The following is a 13,389-nucleotide window of genomic DNA, read 5'->3' as shown; positions in this document are numbered from 1 at the left end:
TCTTTCAGTGCTTTTATATTTAATTCTGTAGATATTGAAATCATATGAGTTAATCATTGAATCTCTTTGTATTGAAGTTATTGCATTGCATGTATATCAGCTATTTATTATTATTGTAATTTCAACATTGCTTAGAGTCACTGTGATATCATGTCTATGCTCATGTTTGAGAGTTTCATATTATTATTAGACATGATTATATCAATTATGAGATGTGTAATTATATGAATATCTTATATATCTGAGTGTCAGAACTCTCAGGTCTTTGACTGATATTCTCTTATAAAATCTTACTCTCTTTATAAGATCTTGTTACAGAGTCAGAGTAACTGATAAGTAAGCTTCTATCTGAGAACTCAGTGTCTGCTTAACTGTGTTTCTCTTTCTTATATATTATTACACATTCAGATATCTCTCAATGAATAATCATTTCTAATGAGAAGATGATGAATGTTTTTCTAGTGTAAGAAGCCTACACTGAATAGATTGATATAATATATAGATCTTATATAACAAAGAGAAAAACATTAGAGAAGAAAAGAAAGAGAAAGTGTAGAAATCAGTGATCAGAGTGGATATTTATACACATATATAGTAATATATACAGTAGAGCTTCAAGGCAGAAGAATCTATACACATTCATGATGACTGAGGATTGATGATCAAGAATGGCTGAGAATTGAAGTATATGTGTTCAAGAGTGAAGTGGAAGAATCTATGAAGTGAAGTGAAATAGTCTATATAATTGATTGAGCCCAGCCTGTCATAATATATGTCTGTAAATACAGTCTGAGAATGAATGAATAACTGTCTTTAGAATTATACTGAGATTATTTGAATATCTAGTAATATCTTTTGATTTGACTAATATCTCTGCAGTATTTCAGTCTTTTATTAATAAAATACTTTATATATATCTGAATGTCTTTGTAATAATATATCTAAATAATATGATGATGTACTCTGTGAAGAAGAAAGAACACACTGAGTATATATGAACTGTGTTAAATATCTTAGATGAGACAGAAGTTACAGAACTGTATATTAAGCTTATAAAGTATAACTTTCATATCTATTGAATTAACTTTCTAAAATATATAATTATCACAGATGATATTCATATGAAATCTTCACAGATTGAGACTATTCTATCATGACTGAAGTTAACTAGTATTTAGAAGATTCAGATTTTTCTGAGCTTTATAAATTTCTATAGACAGTTTATCTTTGTATTTATAAGAATCTTCTTAACTCTTACAGACATACTGAAGAGTGAAGCCTCAGTGACTGAATAATTAATACAGCCACCTGGTAGCACCTTGGCATGGGAAACCAAAATGTGTGGGTTTGAAACCCGCAGTGGATACATTAAATCTGGAACTCAAGCATCTCAGGTTTCAAATAAATACAGAGATGTACAAATCACTTCAATGAATTCCTCTATGTTCCTGAGCTGAGAAGTTATTATCACATGTATCTAATTGTCACTTCTTTGTATTTTCCTATGTTCTTGTTATCTTGGTGTGATCTCAACACCTCTATTTCCTTCTGTATAATTAACACTTGACCTGTATTTCCTCCTGTATAATCAACACTTGACCTGTATTTAACATCATGCAAGGACTCATCATAAGCTCTGCTTGCATATGAGTATAATGAAAGAATAATAATAATAATAATAACTGAAGAGTGAAAATAAGAAGAAGTCATTCTATGAATAAAGAATGAAAAGATTGTTGAAAAGAGAGAACTATAAGAACTTTCTTATCTCAGAAGCTTATAAGATCTTTACAAGATTAAAACTGACATTTATAAATACAGTGATACTGTTTCATTTTAATCTCTTACTCTTAATTAGATTAGAGATAGATATCTTCTTCTTTACAATTTCAGAAATAGTCTTATAACTATAGTTAAATGAAAACTGAGTTTCAGTGATCTTTTTCTTATAAAAGATACAATCTGTAGAGATTAACTATAGTATTTATGATTAGAAGTTTCTTATAATAGTAAAATTCTTCTATTACTGATATTACTACTTTAAGAGTCTTATAATAGTAATTACTATTACAACTGATTATAACAGCTTATAATAGTTTACTTTAATTAAGAAACTCTTACAGTGATAAATCTACTGAGCTCAGAAACTAAGTGAGTTCTGATTCAAGATAGAGTATATTAAGAAAACTAAGAACTCAGTGAATGAACTCTCTTATAGTTCTGACTATATTAAGAAGATTAGAATAATAGATATAATGAGATCAGAGAAGACAGAAAAGCTTTATAAAATACTCAGACTGAGTGTTATAAAGAGATTGACTGAAGAGTCTCTTAATTCTCTATAAGAGAAGAGAGAAAAGAGAGAGAAGAAATCTATATAACTACTCTTTACAACACTGAAAGTCAACACTCTGAGAATCTTTATAAAGATTCTTGAAAAGAGTATCTATAATCTGAAGAGTTTATAAGCTTTAAGAAGTACTGTAGAAGATCTGATATAAGAGAAAATAGAGTATTAGTTTTTATAAGATTATCTATTCAGATTGTCAGAACTGCAACTGAAGAATGAATATACTCAGTATATTTAAAAACTACTTATAACAGAGATTAATTCTGCAGAAATAAAGAATTAAAGAGACTTAAATAATCTCTTATAAAGAGAGAACTGAATTTATATATCTATAAATAAGTTTCTATGTATAGAACTTATTAAAAGATATTATAATTCTTCTCTAGTCAGTTATTTTATAAATACTAGAACTTATAAGTTGCTTATAAGAAAATACTTCTGACTGAAGATGTAAGAGCTTGTGAAGAAAATAGTGAATTCTTATACTATTTATCAAAGTTCATGAGTAGTATAATTCAGATTATAAAAAGAAATTACTCCTCTACTTATTCTGCAGAAATCTTGAGAATAGCTAGAAATGAACACTCTTATAAGTCTTTCTGAAAGTAAGAATATATATAATACCTGCTTTGACAGTGTGCTGATAATAGTAGATTACTTTATTAAGATAACATACTTTATATTCACTTATAAGAACTTAAAGTCAAAGAATTTGACTCATATCTTCATCTATAATATAATCTGATTATATGAATTACTTATAAATATTATCTCAGATAGAGAATTAATCTTTATAGAAGAGTTCTGATCTGATCTGATAACTATACTGAAGATCTTATAAGATTTAAGCATGACTTTTCATTAATAGACAGATGATCAGATAGAATATCTGATAAGTATATTAAAATAGTATCTGTAATACTTTATTAATTATAATTAGAATAACTGAGTACATTGATTATCACTTATAAAGTTTATATATAATAACTCAAAGCATATCAGTACAGATAATACTCTCTTTATAATACTTACTAAAACTTATCTGTGAATAATCTTAATAAACCTGTGAGAGTATACTATAGAGTGTGATAATATCTGTGAATAGACTGAGAGAATTCAGAATATCTGAGAGAAAGCTCATAAATTCTTGAGAAAGTCTCAAGAGTATCAGAAGAGATACTATAACTTTAAGCATATTATAAAGAGTTTCAAGAAAGATAATAGAGTCTGACTGAGTCTGAAAAATATTATTATATAAAGATCTAGTAAGAAGCTGAATCTCTTACAGACAGAGTCTTATAAGATTATAAAGAAAGTTAGTTTACAGTTCTACAGATTAAAAATATTATCTGAGTTACAGATATACAATGTTTTTCATATCTCTTTACTTCATAAATATAAGAAATTCTTAGAAGAGTATTCTATGATTTATCACTCTGTTTATAAAGTACTAGAGAGTGAAAGAGAATATCAGATCAAAGAGATTATTAACTCAGAGAAGTGAGATTATAAGCTCTGATTTAAGATTCAGTAGTAAGAGTATTCTAACAAGATAAATGAGTTTACTTGAGAATTATTCAGATAGATAAGATATCTGTGAAAGCTGAGACATGACTTTTATACTGTGAATTTTGATAAGTCAGAATGATGTAATCTTTACTAAGAATCTGATTATAATAAAGATATTAACACTGTTATTTATAAACTCTAGTCTATAAAGATGATGAATTTCTACTGAGATGAACAGTTCACAGTATATACAAAGAAAAGAAGAAATTATATTATTATTAAAGTTAAAAATAAAGAAAAATAAAAATAAGACTGTGAATACAATTTAGAGATTAATAAAGAAAAAATAATGAAAAAATAATGAAAACTTATACTCATATTCTTAACATCTATAACACTCAATCTCTCTATAACTATCAATTTCTCTCTTTAAAAAAGTAGAGAGTATTATATCTGTGGTACAGACAATTATTATATTTGATATAAAGACTGCTGAAAATACGCAGTCTTTAAGAAAGTTGAATATCAGAGTGTATACAGTTGTGACAGAGTCTTGAGAACTGATTATCTGTATATATTATCAGATATTTCTCACAAAGCTATGTCTGCTTTCTCAGTCATACTGAAGTATTCAGCTCAGAAATCACTGAGATATGAAAGAAAAGCTTATCTACTAAGATTAACTCCTATTATGAATTCATAGTATTTGTATTATCTTAATTACTCAGATTTTACAAATATCTGAGAACTCATCTCTTATTGATAATGAGATTGCAGAAATACACTACAGTGTGAGAACTGTTAATAGAGAATCTAGACACATTTATATATATCTGATTAGAGATTATATAAGTAGAAGAGAGATGATTATAGATCTGCAGAGCTGCAGAGAGTACTGACAGCACTAAGAGCTTTATAGAAACTGTTAGCTAGAGTCTGTAAGAAATTACTTATGAGAAGACTTATAGTAAAGAATGAGACTACACTTCTAAGAGTCAGAGATCAGTCTGAGAGAAGCACAGAGTTAGCTGCTGACTCAAAGATAGAGTGTAATAATAAGACTGAGAGAGATGAAGATACTGTTATTAATAATAACATCTCTGCATCATCAGCTGATAGAAAGTGATCAGAGATGTTATGAAAATACTTATAAGAAGCTCAGTGATAGTCAGACATTGTTTATAAAGATATTAAAATTATGTGATTTGAAAGAATGTACAATCACTGGATAATAACACAGCCGCTTCTGAACACACTTATGAATGTAAAGGGGTCATAGCAGCCACTAATTAATTTAGTATAATGTATATAAGAAGCTGGTGTACATTTGTAATCATACACTGACTCAAGCAATCTTTGAATTACATCTGATAGCATGTCTAAAAACTAGTGAGAAGTGCAGACTTCTTCAGAGTATGATAATTCTATCTACAAAGTAATTTATAGTTATCATGTCAGTGTGATTCTAAAACACCTCAAAAGATAGTGTATGAAGAAGTGATAAGTGAAAGAGCATCTGATTGATACTACTCTGCTTGTTAAGAGAAAACTTCACACTCAGATGAATATTATGTATGTAAACAGATAAGATGTGAGAAAGAGAATAAGAGTGATGAATCAGATTTAAAGAAGTCTGCTCTCTACTCAGAGAAATAAAAGAGAAGTGACTATGATCAGAATCATATAATAATAACAGAAATTAAAAATCAGAAATCATATAATAATATAACAATAGACACTGTATATACAATTAATAAAAAATCACTGAAATGAACATCTTCTCTAGTTAATATGAATAATACTCTTCTCTGCTATCTGAACTGAAAGATATGCAGAATCTCTCAGAGGATTTACTTGAAGCAGTAAGAAAAACAGCTGAAACTGTCAAATCAGAATCAAAGCTCTGTATATGTATAAGAATTCTAAATGAGATCAAGGCCTTGTGTACACAGTGACAGACTGAAGTGAAAGTTAAGCAATGATTGATATTTATCATAGATCAAGCATTCACTATGAAGAGCTTTGTCAATGTAATTATCATCATTAATAAGAATAGAGAAAATCAGATCATAGATCTGCAGTAAGAGATTGAACATTTACACAGATAGATAATCACACTGAATCTGAAGATTTCATCCTAATTATTCATAATCTCTTCAGAAGTGTATATATTATCTGAGACTGCTGTACAGAATGAGAATTCAAGTATGAAATATATCAAGTCAGAAGATCTGCTGAAGTTATCAAGCTTCAATGAAGACTGAAAAAATGATACTGTAATCAGTTAGTTAAGTCAGATGCAATTATATTATTAGATTGAATATAAACTTATAGACAGACAGTCAATGAAATTTTAATAAGTTTTAAGATCTGTTACATTTCTACATAGAAAAGTAAAGTCATTATGAATGACTGATGAAAAGATAAATCTCACAGACTCAGAGTAATATTTAGTTTTATAAATATGAAATAAGTTTTTCAAATGAATCTTGCACAACTTTGAGAAAGTGAATATATAAGATAAGTATTATAAATACTTCACTGAGTGTAAATAAGTGAGTAATCTTATATCATACTTCACACACTTCAGCTTATACTATCTTGTATTGAATGAGAAGCTTTCAACATCTTTCTATTTACAGATCTTCATTTATAATCTTACACTCAAGTTAATTATGAAATGAAAATACTTAATCTTATAATTAGATACAGTGAAAGAATCATATAATATTCTTATTATACAGAAACAGATAAGTCAGCTATGACAGAAAATACTATAATTAAGTATATCTTAGTGAAGAACAGATAATCAGACTTCTATAATATAAGTCACATATCTAGATATAATGAATCTAGATTTGAATACTATCACTAAAGTACTAAATTCTCTGAAAAAGAGATTCTCTGAGTGAAAATCTTACTATTACAAGCATCAAGCTTGCTTCAACTGCAGATGTTAAAATCATGATATAAAAGATTACACATAGTATGTGCAGTCAAGAGAAGCAAGAGAGTTAAAAAACTAGTAGAATCAGTGAGCTCAGAGACACTCACTGATATTCTATAAAAAGTCTTCAAAGTGAAAGAGATATCTGTATTAGATAACTTACTGAATTCTATAAATATAAAGAGAAAGTAGGCTTCTGACTGAGATGTAGATAAGAATGAAGCAGACACTTATTTTAATATCTTGAGATCTGAAATATTAATGAATAGAGAACACTTGAGTAAGAATTAAGAGATGACTATAAAAGTATTAGTAGATATAGAAGCTTCTATATAATATATTAATAATTATATAATCTGAAGACTGAAAGAGGTTCACTGAGTGAAGAATTCTTAATATATTATATTATCTGATAATTAATATTTAGTATCATCTCTAAGAGTAAGAGTTCTCTTACACTTTAAAGAATGATCTTGCTATATTTGAGCATGAGAGCTGCAGAACATGAAATACAACCTTATTCTCAGACTTAATTGATTTCAAAGATATAATCTGGAGATTCAATAATATACATGTTATATATAGTTAACTGATAGAAAGAAAACAGTTCATACAATTCTATCAACTAATATAAGAAGAACATTTCACATCTCTTATATAGAAGAATGAAATCTGCTTATACATTAACAAATAAAGAGAATAATTTACAAGATCATATTTAAAAGTATTCTGTATATTATACAGAACCTGAAACCAGAGAAAATCAAGATAAAGAATATACAAGATAACAAGCATATGAAGAAACTTCTGAAGAAGTATGAGAAGGTCTTTTAAACAGATCTTTTATCAGAATTGCTGTCAGAATAAGAATTCATACATGAGATTAATATAAGAGATGTGAAACCAGTTAATCAAAATGTATACTCTCTATCACAGATATATCTTGAAGAACAGAAGTGTCAGATCACAGATCTTTTAGAACATAGTCTTATACAACTCTTATTAAGTGTATGAGACTTCTCAGTTCTATTCATAAAAAAGATGAATGAGAAGTGACAGATGTGTATCAATTATCAATCACTTAATAAGCTTACAATCAAGAACAGATACTCATTATCATGAATTCAACAACAGTTGAATACAGTCAGAAACACTTAATATTTATCAAAGATTAATCTTCTTTCAGAATACTGACAGATTCATATAGACAAACTGTCAGTACTGTGAATCATATTTAATACATAATGAAGAAAGTTTGAATTTCTGATAATATTATTCAGTCTGATGAATGCACTTATCATCTTTTAAACAATGATAAATACAATTCTTTATAAACTGAATGAAATCTCATATCTTATATATCTGAATAACATTCTAGTCTTCTTAAACTTATACAATAAATATCTGAAGTATCTTAATAAAGTGCTTATAACTCTGATAGAGTATAAGCTCTATATTAAATCAACAAAGTGTGTGTTTGAAACAGAAGAGTTGAAGTTCATGAGACATGTAGTAAGTGATAACTATATATATCTCATTTCAGAAAAATTGAATGTTATAGTAAATTGATCATAGCTGAGAAATGTACATCATGTACAACAATTCCTTGAATTGATCTTATACTATCACAGATGCATCAAAGATTTCATAAGAATAGCTGCATCACTCTCAGATCTCTTAAGAGAGACAGATACAAATCTGTGAAAGAAGAAGTTTCATTCAATTATTTAAAATACTGTATGTGAAGAGATCTTTCTCACAGTGAGAGAATATATAATAACATTCTCAGTGCTTATTTAATCAGATCATGATAAATGTTTCTACATTGAGATAAATATATTTAAATAAGCTATCAGAGACACTCTTCTGCAGATGAGTAAGAAAAGCAAGCTGCATCTGATAATATATAATAATAGAAAACTATCAGACACTGAGCTCAATTACTCAGTGTATGAAAAGAAATTGTTAGCAATCAAGCACACACTGATATTGTGAGATAGATATATTAACAACAGATATACAACAACAGTGATTACAGATTATGAAAGCCTTATCTATCTATAATTAACAATGAAATCTTTCAAACACTTAACACATTAAATCTCAGAGTTTCAAGTATATAATCTTCATATCAAATACTGAAAAGAATCAGATACTGTGATATCTGATACAATCAGTCACAGACTCAATTTCATGAATGAGAATTCTGTGAATCAGATACAAAAGAAGTTCATATTAAATATACTGAAAGAATACAAGAAATCAGAATAAGTGAACACAATAATCTCTTACTTGAAAAATAATAGAATATTGAATAATAAGCATCTTATAAAAGTAGTAGAAGAGATGATTTCAAACTTCAAGCTGAGAAAATTGAAAAATAATATTATACTTTCTTATGATCTAGAATATGTAGAAGCTCTCTATCTAAAATATTTATTTAGATATAACTTGATAACTCACATGCATAAGAAATTCAGTCACTTAGAAAGCTCTGAACTCATAAGTATACTTAAATCAAGAGTATACTGACCAAGCATGATCAAGAATATTCAGACATATACTTACAAATGCCTGAATTATCAGATTGTGAAAGAATCTAAGAAAGAATTAAAAGATGAGAAAGTATAATATCAGATGAAATATACAATACAATCATTTAAATAATGAGAAGTGAATCTTATAGACATATTACTATGAACATTAAATAAAAATTATTGAATAATTACTGCTATTAACTACACTACTGACTTGTCAGACATGAAAGCAGTTTCAGAGATAATAGACAAGATGATGATGAACTTTCTATATAATGAAATCTATATTAACTATGAAATGCTGTGTGAGATTCTAACTGATAACAGTGTAAATCTTGTAGAAGAAGCAGTGAGACATTTCATAAGCCAGTTATAGACAAGACATCATAGAACAATATTATATCATTTATAAATGAACAGAAAGATGAAATGCTTGAATGAAATTCTGAGCAATATGTTAATGAAATATCTAGTGAGCAAGTCTACAAGACTATGAGATGAATATCTCAGACAGGCACTATTAGTCACATGAATTCAGCAGCATGCAGTCTTCAAGTGTTCATCATTCTATCTATTATATGAATTACATTCACATATTCTGAAGAATGCTTTTAAAAAGAAGAAAGAGAGAACAGCAGTTATAGATACAGCAGTTACAGACACAGTAGTTGCAGACATAGAATCAAGATTGAAAGAGATCAGTTACACACATGTAAAAGCTAATGAGTTACTTCTGAACTGAGTAATTCAATTAAAAAGAATACAAGACTCACTGATTAAGAAATCAAGTCTCAAGATAAGAATATAAGTTTTTGTACATAATAAGAGTTCTGAGAAGTTTCAATCTAGATGATTTAAGCTCTATAAAATACTCAAATCATATTCTCTGAAAATATACACATTGAGGAAATCAGAAAGACAGATCTTACACAACTTAATAAATGATTCATATCTTATAAAAACAAAGATGTAAGATCTGAGTAAATTATGATTATTTACAGTACTATCATCAGCATTGAAAAAGAAGAGACTTATAATTGAAAAGTCTCATGAAGTAAGAGAAATCATAGATACTTACAAATCAGATGATCTCACTTATTTCAATCTTTTCACAATTATAAGAAAAGAATGAGAAGAAATGAAGAAATTAGATAAATATCACACTTTAATAAGTAATGAGACTATAGTCAGTTGTATAATAATATGCTGCAGATAGTGAATATAATATGATAAAGAGCAGTCTTAAAGCAGCAAACTTACACATGAGTTGAATTACAGAAGTAAAAGAAATTCAGAGTTGAATTTAACTGTTTACATCAGTTTAATTGCAGAGATAACAGAGGATGAAACATCTGAAATATTCACAGACATGTAAGATTAAGCTATCTCAATTTCTGAGAATGCTCAGAGATCAGATAATTAGTTTCAATGAGTTATTCACTGTAGTAATCTGAGTGAGTAAAGAGAGACAGTATAATACACAAGACAGAATCATAATACAAAAGCTGTCAAACCTAGTTACTGAATGCTGTATTATATAGAGATTGTGTAAGAGTAGTGACTAGCAGACAAAGAAAAAGCATAAGAAAAGAGAAGAAATAATGAATTGATCATCAACTGTAAGAGATGACTGTAAAAAGACAAATGTTATTATACACATCTTATTCATTCTTATACATTACATATTTAATCTATTTTCAACATCACATCATCTGAAAAACATCAAAAACAAAGAAAATCTTAAAACTCAATATTTATAAGGAATTTGAGAGCTGCAAGCCACTCTTATAATAATATTATATATATCTTCAATTTCTCTACTGCTCTGTGTACAATATTAATGTCATTTATCACAAGATTGACTGAAATGCTAATATAGAAATGTGTACATATATATGTAGAAAAATGGAAGAAGAGCATGAAACTCACAGAATCAAAAGTCAGAATACAGAAGATAGAGATAGAAGAAACTGAAGAAGAAGAGAGTGCAGAACTGAATGAATAACAGTAAGAGTCACTCAGAATTAAACACTTATAATCTAGTATGCACACAATCTTTCCTGTAGAAGAGAAAGAGAGAATAATAAAAGAAGCTTAAGAGTGAAAGAGAGTTGTCTCAGCAGTATTATCATCTTCAGAGATTAAAATAACCTCTGACACTGAAGCAACTAAGAATCATTATTAGTGTATAAAACTATAAAATCAGAGATGAGAACAGTTATCAAATCAACATCTGCTAATCTTAGAATTGTACACATAATTACAACATGCACAAGGCTTCTTAGAAAGAGAGAGAGAGACATGAGAAAATACAGAGAGAAGAATACAGCATATAAACAGCTTATTCTCACAATGACATCTCAGACAAGGTGTATAAGTCTCACATCTGCAGGTGTAAAAGAGTATAACATTCATATTCTCATTTCTGAAAATACAGATATTCTTCACCTGCATTACAAAGTCAGATGACAAATACTAGAGAATAGACTGATATAAGTTAATTATTCTGAAAATATTCATCAGAGCTGATATACTCATAATATTGAATTTAATGATTATAAAAGATTTCTTAGTATCTGTGAATATCACAACTTCATACATAACAAAACTCATAATAATTTTCTGTAGAAAAATCAGTATTAGAAGAGAAGAGGAAAAAGAAAAAGACTTATAATCTTAACACTGTTAGAGAGAGAAATGATTCTCTGATATGAATAAATAATTATCTCATTATAAATATTTAAAATGAATGTAATAATCAGTGTCTATGACTGAGCTTTAAATAGTTATGTTATGTTTGAAAGCGGCTGTATTATTATTCAGCAGTTGTACATTCTTCTGAATCACATTCTCTCTCACCAGATTCAGTCACGCCTACATGACCATGATGTAAGCCACTCTCAGAAAAGCTTTCACTATTGTTACATCACTCATTCACTAATATTTTCATTCTTTAATCATTATCTCTATCATCATCATCATTGAATGTTATTATCTTGTACAAGATTTCTGCATCTTCATCTGTTCAACACCTTCTATCTGTTCATCTATCACATCATACATGTTTCTGGCAATAACTCTCTGTTCTCATAACAAGTGTCATTGTAGTACTCATATCAGGCAGTTCATTAGCAGTAAGTGTAATGTGTTTATGAAACATGACCAGAACTTGTTTATCTTCTAATAATCATCAGAATGTACTACTATGAATGACATATCTTCTTCATCTTCTTATATGCTCTTAATCTTCTTTTCTCTGTGAGCATCTGATTGTGTTTTACATGAATGCAGATGCTGATATATTTATTTTGATTCACATAGAATCTTCACATGTTGACAGATTCATGTTCACAGATGATAGTGAACATCTCAATGTTAAATTGTTGATTAAGAACTTGAAGAACGCGATAATGAAGAAATTGCTCATGTCATGTATGACCGGGTCTTCCGCGTCTCTCTCTGCCTCTTCTGTCATTTCTCTCAAATCTTCTACACTTGTCCCTGCCTCTGATTCTCCCGCTCCTGCTATCCCTGCTCTCACTACTCTCACTCCTGCTACTTCTGCTTCTGCTACTTCTGCTTTCTCTGCCTCTGTCACTTCTGCTGTTGTTATCAGCTCTCCTTGTTTCAAAAAGATATTGTATAGACTTGATAAATCACATTTCTCAGTGTGTATACTTCTGCTCTTCTTGTCAATCTCTAGAATGATTTATTGCATGAAGACTGTATATAACATAACTATTTAAAGCTCAGTCATAGACACTGATTATTACATTCTTTTTAAATATTTATAATGAGATAATTATTTTATTTCATATCAGAGAATCATTTTCTCTCTCTAGCAGTGTTAAGATTATAAAGTCTTTTTCTTTTTTCCTCTTTTTCTTCTTAATACTAGATTTTTCTACGGTAAATTATTAATGAAGTTTGGTATGGTATAATGTTGTGATTTTCCTGGATAACTAAGAAATCTTTTATAATCCATTAACTTCAACATTATGAGATATCAGCTCTGATTGAATATTTTCGAAATGAATTGACTTAAA

At 28.4% G+C, this 13,389-nt stretch overlaps 1 protein-coding gene across 1 annotated transcript; it reads left to right on the top strand.

The window, feature by feature from the left end:
* Nucleotides 1-12,664: 12,664 nt before the first annotated feature.
* BDBG_16756 (uncharacterized protein) lies at nucleotides 12,665-13,013 on the top strand (the record flags this gene model as incomplete). The annotated part of the gene is made up of 1 exon (XM_031724642.1): nucleotides 12,665-13,013. A coding segment is annotated over one exon (347 nt), but the record flags the coding sequence as incomplete, so codon positions are not given.
* Between the last annotated feature and the right edge of the window lie 376 nt (nucleotides 13,014-13,389).

Source organism: Blastomyces gilchristii, assembly GCF_000003855.2.
Source record: "Blastomyces gilchristii SLH14081 genomic scaffold supercont1.5, whole genome shotgun sequence".
NCBI lineage: Eukaryota > Fungi > Ascomycota > Eurotiomycetes > Onygenales > Ajellomycetaceae > Blastomyces > Blastomyces gilchristii.
Note: the sequence above shows the minus strand (reverse complement) of the source record. Positions and strands in the feature narration are given on the sequence as shown.